The sequence below is a fragment of the Taeniopygia guttata genome, chromosome 12 (genome assembly GCF_048771995.1).
Source record: "Taeniopygia guttata chromosome 12, bTaeGut7.mat, whole genome shotgun sequence".
NCBI lineage: Eukaryota > Metazoa > Chordata > Aves > Passeriformes > Estrildidae > Taeniopygia > Taeniopygia guttata.
In genome coordinates, this window is record NC_133037.1 from 20,369,508 (window position 1) to 20,387,802 (window position 18,295).

Below are 18,295 nucleotides of genomic sequence, written 5' to 3' on the forward strand. Positions count from 1 at the left end.
CTTTGCTGTAAAGAAAATGGTTACAATTCACTCAATTGTTCATTTCTCTACCAGGCCTAAGAGGTACAAATGCCCTTGTTTCCTTGCCAGGAACCAGCAGCAGCATACTTGTTTGACATGGCAAAGCCATGCATCTCACTCCACATCAAAGGAAAAGTTTAAGCTTTATAGATACAAAATAAAAAAGAAAAAATAAAAAGAAAAAAAAAATCCTACTAATTTCAGTATTGCATCAATCCAAAATCAGTGCCTGTACAAAGATCTGCAAAATTCAAATCAACTCAAGCCTGTAGTTTTTAGAGTCATCATCTTGGATTTTGGAGTGTGTTCAATCATAATTAATCAGTGTTAATAATACTCTTAATAAACAAAAGGTGTTTTTCAAAACCCCCTAAAGTCCCACAGCACTTCATAAAGTAACATTTCCATTCACATGAAACAATATATCAATTACAGACACTCAAACACCTTCCAGCTGAGATTTTGCAAGCTTTTGCTGAAGGGACCCAGACAAAGAACTACAAATCAAGAGACTTGGTTTTGAATTTTGCCAGCTGCTATTTTGGGCACTGAGCATGGCATTTTGGAGAGTACTGCTCTGTGACCAGAACGTGGTCTGAGATGCTCTGGGGACAGAACTAGCTCAGTACGTGAAGAAGAAGGATTTACTTTAGGTCTTTGATTTTTCAAATAGCCATGAAACTGGACCCTGGCTTGAGGAAAAAGGTTACAATGCACTTATCATGCACTTGGTTGCCTATTTTATGGTATCCAGGGCTTCTAGTTTGAATGTTGTTCTTTTAAGCACAGCCTCTCACACAGGTTTAAATGTTTGGCACAAGACAATCCAAAAAGCTCTTTGTTGTTGCTTGCTGCCAAGAGGTTTGGACTTGGGATGGTTATTGTTTGTTCCCTCCATACTATTGACATCCTTTAGACAAACATTTGGCAACACACTCTTGACTAAAAAAACCCCACATTTTCTCAAGGAAACATCCTTCCAAGCTGTTAAATTAATACGAAAAATGGGGATCTCTATATGAAAAAGGTGGAGAACTACTGTACTGGTTATGAAACTTGGACCTGTTGAATTACAGGAAGAAAAGTAGGGCACAAGTGAAAACAGAAAAGGCAGAACACCACTTCTAAGAAATTCCCAAGTTTCCCACAGTGAGAAAATGTGTGCAAATGGAGTCAAACAAACCACCCATGCCCTCAGTTAATGCCAACAGCACTAAAACACGAATGCCAAATGCACTGAACCACCCTGTGACTGGTGCCCCACTCAACTCTTCCCTGACCTGTAAAACATGATTTTCCACACAAGTAATTTCATGTTCATTTTAAGGTAAATATTGCTAAAGTCTTCTGCCTGCCTTTAAGAGCTGTTCAGATCCTCTTTAATCCAAAAGAAAATAATTTTTATGCATCTTTTGCCCTCTTCAGTAGTATGCCTTGAGAATACTCTGGATTGTTTTTTGGGTTTTTTTTGTTTTGTTTTGTTGTTTTGTTTTTTTTTTTTTTAGTGAAACAAGTTGATTTTAAGAAAGACCATTTTCTCGACACTTGCAGTAAACCTTGCACAGCAGACAGAGCCCCAGATTGTTGGGACTGGTCCTGCAAACACACCACAACGCAGCTCCTTCAGAGTCCCACAGGCACTCACGAACTGCATCTGAGGCAGAAATAATCTGCTCTTACTTACTAAGTTGGGCTTCAACAGATGTTTAAACAGGACTGAGATTTATCATCAATAAATCTGTCCTGCTCACTTAGCTTTGCTTCTAATTAGGGATGCATAAACCTCCCCTTGTTCAATTTCAAATCTCTTTTAAACACAGTTTAAAGCTCCATTTGTCTCAGTTACTGCCTTATGGTTTTGGTCTAATTCTTTTATGGGGTTTTCAGACAAAACGGAAGGGAACAAAAGAGTCAACCATGAACATTTTAAGAAAAGTTGTGAAAATGGAGTGAAAGTGAAAAATAAAAGATTTGAGGAACAGATGGTAAGGGAAGAGGGAGGGCAGCAAAGAACACAACAAACACATACCATGGCCTGTAAACTATGGCCTGTAAAATCCCAGCTTGGAGGATTTGGAATTGTTGTCAATATTGTGGTAAAACCTGCAAAGGCACCAGGGTTCTGCCACACAGAACAACTCACCTTCTGATGAGTTTAACAGGGTAAGAAAACACACTTCTTAGGGTCTTTACTCCCACCTGTAACCTCTCATTAAACAAGAGTATAGAATCATGGAAGGGCCCTCAAAGTTCACCTCATCCCATACCCTGCCATGGGCAGGGACACCTTCCACTATCCCAGGTTGCTCCAAGCCCCATCCAGCCTGGCCTTGAACACTCCCATGGATGGGGAGTATCATTTGTACACACCCCTCAAATTTTACAAGCGCCAAATGAAAACATTTTGGAAATAAGATGTTCTGATTTTTTTTTTTCTAAATCAATATAGGAATACAGAATTTTTCATGCAGGACCACTCAAGTTTTCATCCTTAAGCATCAAGTGTCATCTGGTGGATTGACTCAGAACTACACCAAAGAACCTCGCACAAAAAAAATGTTGCCAGGGAGGAAAAAAAAATGAATGAACTAAACAGAGACAATATTTACCTATTGCTTCAGAGATGCAAAGAATAGAAGTCCAAACTTCTTCCAGGTGCAGGTATTTAGAAGATTAGCCATAAGATCCTTATAACACACCCAGGAATTTGGTGGACTTACCTCTCTGAAATTTGGGAAATGCAATTTTTTTACAACTTACTGTCTAAAAAGCCGTATGCCTCCAACAAAGACATTGAAAAATCTCAGTCAAATATTTATTTGTTTTTTTAATCTAGTCTGAGCTCCATAAATAATGACATGAATCTAGAACTGGAGCTTTAAAGGAAATATGTCACTTTGGGTAAAATGTCAAGCTGCTTTTTTTAAAGAAGAAAAAAAAATCAAAGAAGGAATAAAAAATCAAATGCCTTAATCCAGGCAAACAGGGATGCTGGAAACCTTTAAATAAAAAAGAACATATTTAACTAGAAATCAAACGTCCTATTTATTTCTGGGCCTTTGAAACATACATCCTGTTCTTCTCTCTCAACCAACATTAATCAGCTCTGATACAATGATTTGAAAAACCAGACATCTCCTTTTTTATCACTAAAGTAAGAGACTGAGCCAAGAAGAAAAAGATACAAGAAACTCCTCCTAATGAAGCACCTGAAGACAAATAATAATAGATTTTTTATTATTATAAATAATAATAATAACTCCACAAACCCAAACAAACCCCCACAAAACAAATAAAAAACCCAAAAAGGAGCCATTGCCAGGATCACCACAAATTTTTTTTTTATCAGTTTTAATGCTTCAATTTTAAAAGTAATCCCCCCTCCAATTAACATATTACTTTAAAGAGATTGACTTTGAAACATATTTAGCAATCTTGATAAGCAAACAATGGGGCACACACCTCCAGGAAACACTCCAGTTTGCTGGAAGAAGACAAGTGTTGATCAACTTAGGAAACAGAAAACAGAGCAACATCTTCCTGACCTTTCAAACAATTTAATTGCTTATTGTGGAAGGTCATGGTCATGGCTACCGATGGCACTAAAGCAAGTTTCAATTTTTGAAATCACAGCAAAAGCCTGAGAAGGCAGCCCAGCCTCCACAGCATGGCTTTATTTGTCAATGTCATAGAATGATTTGGGCTCAATAGGATTTTAAAGATTGTCTCATTTCAACAAGATATTCCTGCTATGGGCAGGAACATGCGCCAAGCCTTGTCCAACCCAGCCTTGGACACTTCCAAGGATCCAGGGGCAGTCCCAGCTTCTCTAGGCAACCAGTGCCAGGGCCTCGCCACTTCACAGCCAAGAATTTCTTCCTGAAATCTAATCTAACCCTGCCTTCCGCAGCGGGAAGCCATTCTCCCTGGTCCTTTCACTCCAGGCCCTTTTCCGAAGTCCCACTCTAAACCTCTTAGAGATTCTTTAGGCACCGAAAGGAGCTCTAAGATCTAAGATCTCCCAAAAGCCTTCTGTTCTCCAGGTTGAACACCCCCATCTCTCACAGCATAGCTCCAGCCCCAGCTCATACAATCACAGGACTGCACGCTTTTAATTGCTCTTGTTTATTTCCCATGCTGTACTAATGTGCGTAGGGAAATTTAAGCTGGGTCCTATCGTAACTAATCTACCGGATGGAGCAGTTGGAATTGCTTTGCAGTGTCCTTTAGGTGCTCTCCTGCTGACCTGTGATGCATCTCCAGGCTCTGGGCATCTCTTGCTGTCACTGCCATCAAACCAGAAGGAATGGGATGGATTGAGGTTCTCCTTATTTAGATTTTGGGTCTATTGGCTAAGTTCTGTGTTAGACCGGGTTGATCTATGTTGTGCAGTCAGACTCCATCAATTTGATCATTATCCAAAGTCAATTTGATGAGCAAAGAACACCTTACAGACACAGAATTAATCTGCTGTATGACACTTCTTTCCTGTGTGGGATCAAAGAGAACAGTGAACAAGGCTCAATTTGAGCCTTGAGTTCATGGCCCCAACAAGCTGGCTATCAAACTCCACTGTGCAAGTTGTTCAGGGGCTGACAAGGGATGTGTCACCATCCCCATTTTAGTGCTGGCCAGAGGGCTCCTTTGAAGCTACCTCTCGCCTGACTTCATACTACTGTGTTTTGGTTTGCAGCCAAGCACAGCCTGGGAGCGTATGACCTGTTCTGTCTCAAGAGGACAGGCTGAAATTCAGTGCGTGTGTCAAGCACACAGCAGCAGCTGACAGGCTCATGGTCTTTCAGGGCCTACCCTGAGCTGATCTAAATGCCACTCACACTCAGGGCAGATGGTGATCTTCAGCACCACCTTCCTTCCACAGATCCAATTCCATAGGCTGCTGTAACTACTGATGTAGACATAGCAAATACAAGTTATTCTTCCTTTGATATTTTTAACCTCAAAGTAAACATCTTACCTGAGCAAAATCTACCACTGAATACCAAAAACTGAAATACACCCTAAGCGGAACAATGTCAACTACAACTGTTTCCCACTCCTGAATGCTCCAAGAATTATTTATACTCCTCCCTTACAAGCCAAATCCAGTTTTCATCCAAAACTGGCACAAGAAAGAAGGCAACCACCAAGTTCAGTCTATCCAGGAGAAAGTGAGAGTGGACTTCTCAGCAGGAATTTCTAACAGGCAGGATCCACTAAGAAAAGGTTTGTAAGAGACTGTTAGTCTCTGCATCCCAGGTCACAGTTGCCACTAAAAAATGCCAATGCTACAGATGGAGAGAATCCATCCAGCTGCAAGAGAAACTGTGTATCTGTGCACTCTGTCTCGCTAGCAACACACTAGTCTAGATATCCAGCCCAAGCTTTTGGGTAGCCTTAAAGCTGATCCAAGTCCAACAGGGTTTTCCAGACAGCTCAAATAACTAATCTTCTTTTTTACAGACTCCAAATAAAGTCTTCAGCTTGAAGCATGGAAGAGGCAAAAAGCTTCAGGAGGTCAAAGGAAACAAAGCCAATCCTCTTTTTGACTTTCTCAACTGATGTCAGAGGTCCAGCTGAGTAGACAAAGCTGACGTTACCTCAAAGCTCAATTCAGAAGTAGCTGATTCAAAGTATAAGCACTGTAGACTAACACCTAAAAGGTCAGTTGTTTCAATTATACAGTGTAAGTCAGTACTTGAAACAGGACAAGTTTCTGATTCTCCTGATTAGAAACCCTCAGAAATCAAGTGCAAAACATGGTCTGCCTAACTGCAGAGAAAGCTAGAACACTAGAGCAGCACCTTAGCTCTCAGTAACCTCCTAGCTCCATGCCCAGTTGTTTTGGGTGAAATCTAAAAATACTTTAGGTAGCTAAAGAGGTTAATACAGCTATTAATTTTTTTAAATCAGTTTACTGCAATATACCATGCATTTACCCCTGGTGCTCCAATGTAAATATTATCTCGCTATTAGTCCTAGCAGAATAAAAAACTCTGCATATATAATAAGACAAGTCCTCCTCCATAAACTGTAGGGCAGCAATGGTGCCAAAATTAAGTTGTGTTACAGCTCAAGGCATCAGAATGTCTTACCACAGTGCCAAGTAAAGCCACTTCAGTGAGGAGTCCTCATGCCCAATTAGGGATTGCAAACCCTGTGTTTAGGAGCATGGAAAGAAGCTGAGAGATTGACAAGAATTAGCAGGACCATATCTTGAATTTCCTACAATACCCACTTTTTGCAGTGAAGGAGATCTGTGGTCTTCTGAGGACTCCATCAAATGCCACTTCATCCAATACAAAAAAATGTAACTCCACCATGACACCAGCTTCTAGCTAAAGGAATCTTTTCCTGACATACATCTTGCAGATTCCTTAAACACTCATCTTTCTAGTTTTGCCTTTGGTGTTGGTGCCAAGACTGCTGGCTGCCAGTACAGCAGCAACTCAAGTTTGTAATTGGGGATGGGGGCAGGGGAGAATTCCTGACAATATCAGCAATTAGGAGTTTCCTGTAACACCAGCAGAGCACTGACTGGTGAACAGCTCAGAAATGCAGAAAATAATTTTCTTCTCTCAGACCTGATCAGCAATTTTAAGAAGCCAAGACAACCTCTGTTACCACAGTGACTGCAGAACCCCAGAACTCTGCAAAGACAACAGTTTAGACTGCTTACCAATGAATAAGACATTACAAAGCCCTTTTCTTTGGCAGAACCCAAATTCTCCCACTTTTCAGCATCACATTTTTCCCTTGCCCTCATGTAACCACCTGAGCCACTGATCACTAAATGTCTTATATTTACCTCAAGAATGACAGATAACTTTCTTTGATTGCTGCAATTTTTCCTAATCTCCCAAACTGAAAGAAATCTAGTGTTTCCAGATGGACCCAAGTGCTTCACAAGCTGAATTACAAAAGGAACTTCTTCAATCCATTTCCACTGTAACAAATACATCCCCTCCAGCTAAGAGGAAAATGAAGAAGGGAAAAGCAAAATTTTGTTCCTACTTTTATTTTCCCATTGGAACAGAGTGGTGTAACAGGCAGTAAACTTTTTTTTTCCCTGTCATTTCTTGCTCTTATGGACCAAAGTCTTTCACAGCAAATAAACAATAAAACTCCTATCAAGCCTGTAAATAGAGAGTGGAAAAGATAATAGAAAAAGTATTTAGAATAGCCTGGGTTTGTTCCTAATGATATTGACATGCTGAAGACAATCCTCAATTGTTAAGCACCCCAGATCTTAAACTAAGATTACTTTACAATCTGTCTCCTCAAACACTTTTAAGGATAATCTAAGAAGATTACCCAATTTTTGAATATGAAGAACACTCATTACTTGTAAGGGAACTCTATATTTGGTTCAGATTTCTGAGCATACTTGGGACCTAAATCTGGGGAAAATAAATACCCGTTTCCTTAAAAAGCTGAATCTGCAAGGGAATATACTGAATCCCTGCTGTGTCTCCCCCTCAAATCCACAGGTCAGGTCCCCTGTGGAGCCCGGCCAGCCGGGCAGTTGGGGTGAGGTGGGCAGAGGGAAGGAACTTCTCCTTGAATCCCAGGGTGCCTTACACCAGGGGACTTGGAGAAGCTCCCACGTGAGTCCAAAGACAAGCTGGTCCCACAAGCAAAGCAAAGGGGCGCTCTCCCTCAGGATTAGTTCCAAAGTTTAATGAGGGCCTGGAGAGATCCCAGGCCACATCTGACCTTGAAGGGAATCCAGAGCAGAGAGAGAGTGTCCCAGCCCAGACCGGCCAGATATAGGGGGGTGGGGAAAACCTGACCAGCCAAAGGGGGAAGGACATGGGAGTGGGTCTCTGGGGGCAAGGCCTCAGAGTGACCACTGAGGCGGGGGTGAGGGAGGAGTCCCAGCCAGTGTCCAGTTACCTGGTGACCCTGGGAGAAGGATCTGGACAAAGGGGAATGGTCAGCAGGTGATGGACACATCACCTGGGAGGAGACAGGGGGATGGTTGGGGTTTGATGGACATACAGGTACTGATGGGAAAGCTGGGATGAACCAAACAGATACAAAGAGGGAATATGGAGGGACAAACCATGAGAGGATATACAGTGCAAACACAACTCTACAAATCCCCATGAACTCAGAAGAAATTTTTTTTCCCTAACAAGACACATATTTTTTCCCTCTGCTGTACTGGGTCTGCTTAGTATTGCAGGCTGACTACAGCACTACAACCTCAAATGTCAGTGCTTGCTTCTGAATTGTCATCCCAAAAAGAACACTTGTCCTGGGTTCCAGCCAGGACAAGGTTAATTTTTACTGTAGAGCTCAGAGGTTATAATTTTTACCGAAGTGGCCCAGAGAGCCCACTTCACATAATTTTCCAGGATAGGAGACGGGGTCCCTTCCAGGTGGCACACCATGGTGTGGTCAAGGGTCCTGCATGGTGATGAGCACATGAATTGTTGGCCTCTTTTCTGTTCATTCTGTATTACTATTGTTACCTTTACTGTTAATTTTCTTACCTCATCGCTGTTTTCAGTAAATTGATCTTCTCTCAACTCATGATCTTTATCTGCTGTGCCTCCAATTCTCCTATCCAGCTGCCACTGGGAGAGAGCAAGAGGAGCATGGCTTGGGGAGCCTTGGGGAAGCACTTAGCTGGGGAGTACCATTCCCAAACCATGACACCAGGAAACTAAGCATGTTGACAAAGAGCAGAAAACATGTCACTGTTTATAATAATCCTGGCTACACGATATAAAACTATGGTGTGCCCACATTTTCAAACACTGCAAGCCAACTTTTAATAGTGGGTTAGCCTACCTGAACTCAGAAGATAATGCTTATTTTCTAGTGTAAGATCCATGCAAAGATCCAGTAACATATAATGGAAACTAAAGCTGAACTCATACTGCCAAGGATCTGCTGTTTGCCTTCACTGGGATGAAGCCATTCCAGCATGTATACAACACATTATATTATTTTTGAAGGACTTCTTAAAAACCAAACACACTCAAAAAAACCCCAAACAAAATAACCAAACCAAACAGAACAAACAAAAGGAAAAATCACAAACAAAAAATCAAACAAAACCAACTAAAACATCCCTCCTCCCACCAAAACAAACAAACAAAAAAAACTCACCAAAAAAACCCCACTAAAACACAAAAAAAACCCCAACAAACCACAAATCCCCCAACAAAAACATGAAAAACACCCCCAAAACAGTACTTTTAACAAAGATTTCTCTATCTTCCCAGCCAGAAGACCCTTAGCCCTCCTGGCCAGACCCCAGCTGAGTTTACATGGACAGCCCCAAAAAGGCAGGAGCTGACTACCTGCAAGTTGTTTTAGCAGAAGAGAGCTTAAAGAGTGTTCCAAATTTGGAGACTAGCACAGGGAAACTAATCAAATCTAGACATAAATAGCTTTTTTTCACATGACAGAAACTGAGGGAAGGAAGAAACTGGAGGTGTTTGCATTAATTTTCTGGAATAGTTAATGTGAATGCACTGGGAATGTATTCAAAAGCAGGTCTGCCTGATGGAGTGTGTATCTGCCAGCTCAGATCTAACATTTAGGAGACTATTGTCAGCACTAAAAAAAAAAAAAAATAGAAAGAAGGAAGTCTTAATCCTGATTTCTCTCAAAAAGCAATTAGTTTAAAAAAATCCCAACTCTACAAGACAAACCCTAGCTAAAAACCACATCAGATTTAGTATCAGTAATCAATAAAACCAGAAAATGCCTTTAATTCCCTTTTAGCCTTTGTATTAGGACTACACAGAGAAAAGATATAATGGGTGGGATTGACAGAGAGCAGCAACACTGACCTATCTAGGTTAACTCCAAGTAAGGGACCAGAGATTTCAATATCATTAACGAGTATGCTACACATTTCAGCCAAACAACAGAACTGAACTGTTACTATCTAGCCTCTACAAACATTTCTATGCTATTATAAACTGCTGTAGAAATCCACAGCTGAGATACACTTTAAATCCTGCATAAATCAGCCTCTGTCATGACTGTCATTAAATAAACGTAAAAATAACGATGTAGAAGAAATACAGACTTCCAGTTTTTGCGGGTTTTTTTTTTGTTTAAACAAACTAGTTCAAGTCCTGCAACTGTGACATCCATCTCTTAAAAATGCATTTAACATATTCCAAAAGGAAGAGCAAAAAAAAAAATTGGACACTACCGTTTAATCAATACCAGCAAGTGGAAATGAAGACTCTACACCACATCTTGAATAGGCTAACTGGGTGCAGGGTGTGGAGATAAATTCAGAGTCATCTGAAGAGTCAGCTAAAGATGCAGCAACATATTTTCATCACTGAAAACCAAATCCACTACAAGTCAGAGCCAAAACAACGAAGTGTAACAATCTACATCCAGTTTCTGCACATTCATAGAATTATAGAATCACATATGGTTTGCATTGGAAGGGACCTTAAAGACAGCCACATTCCAATCCCCCTGCCACGGGCAGGGACACTTTCCACTTGACCAGGTTGCTAACATAGAAATGACAAATCTATTTGATAAATGCGGTCCTTATGAAGAAAAAATCTTGTTCATTACATTTCTTTTATTCTGGACATTAATTACACATTCATTCAGTAGACACATTTACACAAGTCAATTACCCAGCTGTAACACAACCTAAAAAATACATATAATTAAGACGTATAACTTTGAGCAGAACTCTGATTATACATCCATCAGTAAGTTGAACATTACCACCATATTTCCAGTTCAGGCTCCCTTTTGGATAAGCATTTTTCCAAAAGATTCCCTTTCTCTGGGAAACTCTGGACATGCAATCTGGCTGATCAGCTCTAGTCCTGTACTGGTTACCCACTGACATTAGAAGACATCTAAGCAGCAATGCCCAGGCAAAGCTCTGCCTACTCTGTTCAGACAAGTCTTTATCTTGCTCCGGTCTGTGTTAATCCCTGGAAATGTGACCTCCCTCCAATAAATCTATCTGGCAGCAGAATCATCAAGGGGAAAACTATAGAATTTCTTTGGGTCGTGTCTTTTAACACCAAAGTTTCTGAAAAGCCTACTCTGCTTCTAAGTGAAATAAATTAAAGTAATCTTGACTACACCAGACTGAAAAATAAGGATTTGGATTTGAAGGTCTGCCACAAGCCTTCTCAGCAAGGGCACTCCACTGCAATCTCCAGCACCAACTTAAAAAATCCTTAAACCACCATCTGATTTTCAAGTTTAAAAAAAAACAAAACCAAACTGGAAGTTACAGAATCACATTCTGACTCCTCCTCCTTCTATAACTGTGCTCCCTTTGAAAACTCTTACTAACATTTTAAAAAGAAAAAACAATTTTATTTAATAAAAAATATTTTAAGGCCTTTACTGCAAATTATGATTCTGCAGTATTTTTAGAAACTAAGGCACATGCCATTTAAACATCTTTAATGCGTTTCAAAACATAGAGAAATATACTGATTTACTCAAATGTATATTAGATTACATCTCATCTTATTTTCCCCACTACCTGGTTTTGGTAGCACATTTCTCTCTCTCTCAGGATTTTTCATAAAGATGCACAGAGAGAAAGAAAGAGAAAACAATTTCTACTTCTGCTCCTTGTTTTTCCTATGTGGAATGTGTTTGGAGAATTGTTTACCTGGAGTGAGTGCTTGATTGGATTCTGGTGAGGATTGTTTGAGCCTGGTGGCAAATCCAATCCAATCCAATCCAATCCAATCCAATCCAATCCAATCCAATCCAATCCAATCCAATCCAATCCAATCCAATCCAATCCAATCCAATCCACCTGTGTCTGGACTCGGAGAGAGAGGGTCACAAGTGTTAGTTAGAGACATAGTTAGAACAAGTAGGTTTGTAGTTTTTAGTATCTTCCTGTATATAGTATATTAATGTATTTCAGCATAATTATACTAAAGAAATCATTCAGCCTTCTGAACTGAGTCAGACATCATCATCTCTTCCCATTGGGTTTGCCTGCATTTACAACACTAGTGAAATAAAAAAATCAGCTTTTAGTGCCAAGCACCTTGTCAGTAGGTGCCTGAAGGGATTCCCTATGGGATACATGGTGCTAAGGAATGACAACGATGATGGATTTTGTTATTTATCATATCACCATACCCAGAATTCTTCAAGCTACACCAAGATATTACATGCTCAAAGTCTCGTTTAATACGTAAAATGGCTTCTTCCATCACAAGATAGAGGAACATAAATTTAGTGGGGGGTGGGAATTAAATGAAATAAAATTAGAAATCAGGGAAACAGCAGCACAGAGTTATCATAACTCCACAAACACAATCTATCCAAACCTCAATAACTTTTGGATATAAAACTAAAAGTTTTAGAGGGCTGAAAGTAATGCACAAAAATGTGCATTTTTGAAATCTGGTCTCCAGAAGGATCTGAAGGTCAAGGCTAAGTTCAGCTCAAACTGCAGTAACTCAAAGTTTATTAATTTTTATTAGTCATCCAAGCAGATGTCACAGCAAAAACATTTTGGGAAAAAATGTCATCAGGAGTATCCTGGAGCTTCCACAGAACTGTGTCAATCAGAACTGAATATGTCAGAGGGAAGAGATCAAGAATCAAGAACTGTTGGAAATGAGGAAAAAAAAAAAGTGGCAGGTTGATGCTGAGCCCCATCAATAGTACTTGTGGATTCCTCAGGCACTGTGAAGTGGGACAAACAGATGACCAGGACTCAACAGGAGTCTGATATTCATCCAATAAAGCTGATGAACAGATCAGGAAACAGGAGACAGGAAAATCTAATGTGTTTGGCAAATTTGGAATATAGTCTTAGCAGCCAATACCTTTGTGGCTAGGAGACCCAAGCAATGTAGGTGCAAAAGCAGATGTTGGGGAATCATACAGCCAAATTTAAAACCTGGATTCTCATGGTTTAAGATTTTTAACAGCATTTCACCAAGCCTCTCCCAGATTACAAGGCAGCTCCTATGACTCCTGGGTTTTCGACCCTCCATGGAAGAGAGAGGAAGCCACCACCCTATAGAGGCTCTGTTGTCATGAAAAACCATTCAGCAAGATCCTGCTCAATTCTCCATGATGAAACCTAATCCAACAAAGAGGGAGTAGAGAAAAGGGAGCAATAAAACAGTGCACACTGTGCAGTTGGAGGCAACTCACCTGCAGGTTCCTTTACAGCTTTGAATGAATCAGCTCAAACCCAAAATTCAACACTTTGCACAGAGGAGTGGGGTGGAACATCCACGCTCATGATACAACATTTTAACACTTCAAACATACAAGTAAAACAGCACCACAACTCTGTATACTGTTTCTGAACAACTAGAAATTCTGTTACTAGCCAAAAGAGAACTTCAATTTCCATGGAGGCCATGAATTCTGTGTGTCAATGAACCCTCCAGCTTTAAGACACAATGGAATTTTTAAACAATTGAGAGTAGGAGGAAGAAAATAAATAATAAAACCACCTCTTGCTGCCAGTTCCATAACCATTTGCCACAAAGGTTTGCAGTCCAGAACCCCAAAGTAGATGGACAAGTAACACAGCAGTTCTCCTATCCTCAAAATTTGATTTGGCAGTTTCTTTGTCCTAAGAGGATTAGCAGTTTTAAAAATAATTTTTGGGACTTGCATGGTCTGGAAAATACCAATAAAACACCAGACTATCCTTTCACGTGAATAAGAAAAGAATCTGTTCTGCATTTCAAGTGAAGAAACTTTTTTGACTGCACAGCCATCAAGATTAAGAGTTGTAACTCCAACCAAAGACCCAGTTCCAACAACTCCACACGGTATGGGTGAGACAGGATTTTCTTAAATCACTATTTTTATTTTACTATTTACTTTAGTAATTTTACTATTACTAACTGGGAACTCTTGCACTTCCAACAGCAAGTTAGAAATGGCAAAACAAGGCATGTATTTGCATTAGATGAAAAAAATGTTAAGAAATGCATTTCTCAACCACTCAACAAATAGAAGGGAATTTCTCCCCCCAGTGTTGATATTTGACCCTGCATTTCTACAGCCAAGAAAGAGGCTGAAAGAATTTCAATAGTAATTAGCAGATCTAGGAGAGCTCAACAGGCAGCACCCTTTGTTCCTCCGTGGGAAACTTCACTCTGTATGGATGACTCCCTCAGCTGTGAGAGCGATTTACAGAGGTGGCACACCTGGCTCCAACAGGAAATTGGAATGGCTGAAGTTTCCTCCAGGCAAAATTCATCTACCCCCAGTCAAGGGCTTTGCAGATATTCAACAAACAAGGAAAAAAATGGGAAAAAAATTAAATAGAAAAACCATATATGTGACTTCAAGACAAACCCCTAAGAATTCCAAGATGTACACTACTACAGCCTGGGGGCTGGGCCTTAATCACTGTCAGTTTTTGTAGGTTCAGTCACAGCTCCAGTACAACCATGTCAACCAACAGCACAATTTTACCTATGGGGGCACAATCCCCTTTTCCATCCAATTTAAGAGGGAATACAATGCCCAGTTGCACTATGGAATCCACTATGCACCTGCAAGGGATGTTCAGCTATCCTGTGCAGGTGCAAACAAGCCTGCTCTCCTGGCAGCTCACCAGCAGTAGCACGGAGCTGCAGTGGTTGACCCAAGGGCCACACCACTACCAAATCCCTGAGGCTCCAAACACAGCTCAAAACGTGTGGCCAAAGTGGGCTTGTATGAGGAAACTCCATCCTCCACTATGAGCCTCCATGAGGAACCTTGCATATTTCTCCTCCAAAGGGTGTGAGAACTGAGTATACTCTCCCTGTCATTCACAGAAACACTGCAGCCATCACAGGGCATTATGCTGGATTGAAACAGCAAAATCTAGGAAAAAAAGAAACCCACAGGAAGCCGATATCTGGTGGTTTTTTCATTCACTGGTCTGCAGAGAGATCACTCCTTCCTTTACCACATTTATTCAGCTTTCTGTTGGCGTTACCCTGGAGAACATTTTCCTTACCTCTGCAGTGCCCACAGGTTAATCTTCCATAGTGTTTTGTACGGGTTTCCTTTTTTAAAAAAATTAGCTTACTGATTTTGACTTTAAAATCCTCTTTCCTCAAAAACTTTTCCTACCCTCCTATGAGGTTTTTATTGCACTGTACTCACTTTTTCCTTCTTTTCTATCTCAGTCTTCTAATCTACTTCTTCATTCCCTTCGGTTTTTACACAAAGAGTTTTATTCAGCTTTTTAAAGCTGTGGGTAAAATTCAAATCACAAGCCCCCATCAGACACACAGGGCCAGTGGCAAAAAACACGGTATCTCTGTAGTTCTCATTCTGGAAGTGACAACCAAATTACACTTAGCAGGTGATTCATATCAAACATGGAAAACCCATGTTTGGAGCTTCTTTGGTCTTCCTTTCACAGTTCCTTGCCTCAATGTTTGGTACATTAACTTTGACCCTGTTCCAACATCAAGGCTCAAAATGATTACTGAAGTAGCAAGAATCTCATGAATGTAAATATTTGCTCAGGGTTAAATTACCAAGAGAGAATTTCTGCTCAGAGCCTGCAAGCCCAAAAAGAAAGAATAAAAAGAGGCCAAGAGTTTAAGAAAACTAGAGCCCAGTGTTAAATTCCTTCATTATAGTCAGACACCTGCCTGTTTTTCAGAAGTATGAAATCAAGAGGAGAAATCTCTAACATCCAAGTGATATTTAGATGTCACCCTTCTTTCAAAAAATACTGGGGCTACTGGTTGGTTGAACTTTTAGGAATTAGATTCTTTAATATGAAGACTGGTATCCTCCAAAAATCTCAATCCAGATTGCCATGATGCCATGTACTGATGTGTACACTGTGTGCACGCGCTGTATCCAAATGCTCCATCTCAAGGAGAGAGGTTGGGCTTCAATAACAGGCTGGCATCGAACCACTGGCAGCTTTGGACTCTGTATTAATGTTTTAGCTGTTCACATTAATTAACCAGTTCAATGAGTACTAGAACTTACCTGTAAAGGTGCTACACTTTTAGCAGTTGTTCTGTATACTTCAGTGGAGATTATTCAAAATGCTTCAAGAGAGAAAAATGGCAAATTGCACGTGTAATTGATTCATTCAATAGTCCAGCATAAAAATGCTCTCTCCTTGAATATTCATTAAACAAAAGAATCTCTGCATCAAGTGAAGCTGCATCAAGTTAGATGAATAAAGAAGAAATAAAGAACTATAACAATCTTTCAAAAGGGGACATTCCAGGATTTTAAAATGCAATTACAGTAAATAATTGCTCATGGCCATGCTGAAATACATGAGGACCTACAATGTTTCAAAGCTCCTCACCTCTCACAGCAATGGCCAGTGGTCTGCTCTGTCCCTGCTAGTACCTTGAAGGTTCTGTCATCCCAAAAGATGCATTTTTACTATGACTAGGAAAAAAATAATCAACAGATTTGAAGACCATTAATTCTACATGACTCTATTCACTGCTCAATGACTGCTTCTGACCCAGCCTCAAGAGTGCCCTCAGAACAGCTATCAATACTCCCACCACATTTAAATGTACTCTAGAGGCCTATGAAATTTTAAAATTTAGAAATGGCTATTTTTGCCTCTAGTAACTGTGAGCTCTCCAGAAAGTCACCAGCATTTAAGACACCAAAGCTGGTAACACTTGACATATTTCTTCAAGACACAAAACATCCTTCTCAGCTATTGGTGCCCAACACAAGCACAGATAGGGACACCTTGTGACAGCATAGCCAGATTGACTGGCCCTACCATTAACATATTACTTCATTCAAGCAGTACCAAGCTTCTCAACAAAGGAGAAAAATCCCATTTTAGCACTCCTGCAACTTTTAAATGCTGATGGTTACCTGTGAAAGAGCTGTTGGTTTTTAGAGTCCACAACCACAAAATTAGTTATACTAAGAGAGAGAAAAGAAAGACTGAGGGACAAAAGTATCGTGCCCATATCTTAATGGTTATTCAAACAGCCTGGCTTCACGGCAGAAATTTCATTCCTGTGTTAATGGAGGGACTATAGATGGGGTTCATTTTGTTGAGCCCCTCAAGGATCCTGCAGGGAATCCTATAGGCCATGATGGAGATTATGCTATGTCAACAACCTCCACTTTTCAGGCTTCCACCTCAATTCTTCACCTAGCTCTCTCACAGTAGTTAAATAATTAGCTTTCTGTCCCACACAAGGGTCTTAACCCCAGACAAATAGCAAGAAAAGTGCAACCCAGAAAACAAGGAAGCAGGTAATATCAATAAACTCTTTCACAGAACGACAAAAAAGCAACAGTAAAACCAGAAGGCAGGGAGAACAGCATTTTGTGAGGCAGTGATCAGGGACCACAGAAGCAATGTGCTTTAAATAATGTCACTTAAACTCAACAAGTTAACCCTGAGAAGCCAGACCACAGCTGCAGACCTGGGTATTTCTCAGAGAAGGACGTGGTGACCACTGCCAGAAAAAGTAATGGCCACACCACTAAGGGAGTGGAGATGAGCATGAGTCTGTCACTCCAATTAGCATCACGGGCAGGGACACCATGTACCAGCACATCTGCTCTGCACAGCTGGCACAGCATTCGCTCAGTACACAGGTAAAGCAAACACTCGGTATTGTGATATCAGGAACTCCTAACTACAAGCAGCACAGACAGAATGAACAGCCACAAATTGTGAAATAAAACCCAAAGACCCATAAAATTTTAAGATGCTACAAAGTGTAAAATGTAAATCAAGTTATAATAAGCCTTGCTTTTAGGAGCTGGCTGTGAATGGGAGGAGGGAGAGTAGAGGGAGGGGAAAAAAGTTCTCCTGGAAGCACTTTCCAGTATACCTCACTATTGTTCCACCAACAAAGGCATCTCGAATGTCACCATTCATAATCTTCAAACCAGCCAGAGTTTCAAGTTCTGTGACTTGACTGCCTCCCAAATGCTCCAGAGAACGCAACACTGAGCTGCAGACATCTATTTTCAATTTCATACACATTTTCACCATGGAGGTCTGGGGTCCTGTGCTCGGGGGTGCCACGCTCAGCTCTCAACGGGTGTTCAAAGTTGTTGGCAGAGGACAAAAAAAATGAGCGCCCTGAGAGCTGGTGATGGGCACGAAGCATGGGTCAAGAGCTGTCACATAATGGAAAGGACTTCAATGATACTTTCTCCTACTTTCCCCCTCCTCTCTCTCACTCATGTCCAAGTCAATCTTAGCTCAGGTTATGAAATATGCTCTGGTCCCACATCTGAAGAATACATGAAGTCACATTATTTTTTACTTAAAAGGAACTTTCAGCTAGTTCAGAGAATT

At 40.6% G+C, this 18,295-nt stretch overlaps 1 protein-coding gene across 11 annotated transcripts in view; it reads right to left on the reverse strand.

Moving 5' to 3' along the window:
- The window catches only part of FGD3 (FYVE, RhoGEF and PH domain containing 3), a 96,439-nt gene that overhangs the window by 73,589 nt on the left and 4,555 nt on the right, over positions 1 to 18,295 (reverse strand). For 7 of the 11 annotated variants that reach the window (XR_012057854.1, XM_072934629.1, XM_072934625.1 and 4 more), the window contains exon 2: positions 11,654 to 11,809. The exons of the other annotated variants lie outside the window; for them this stretch is intronic. Coding sequence is in view for 6 of the 7 variants with exons in the window: in XM_072934629.1 (XP_072790730.1) it covers positions 11,654 to 11,809 (156 nt within the window). In the remaining variant the exon portion in view is untranslated. The remainder of the gene's footprint in view (positions 1 to 11,653; positions 11,810 to 18,295) is intronic. 11 annotated transcript variants of the gene reach the window in all.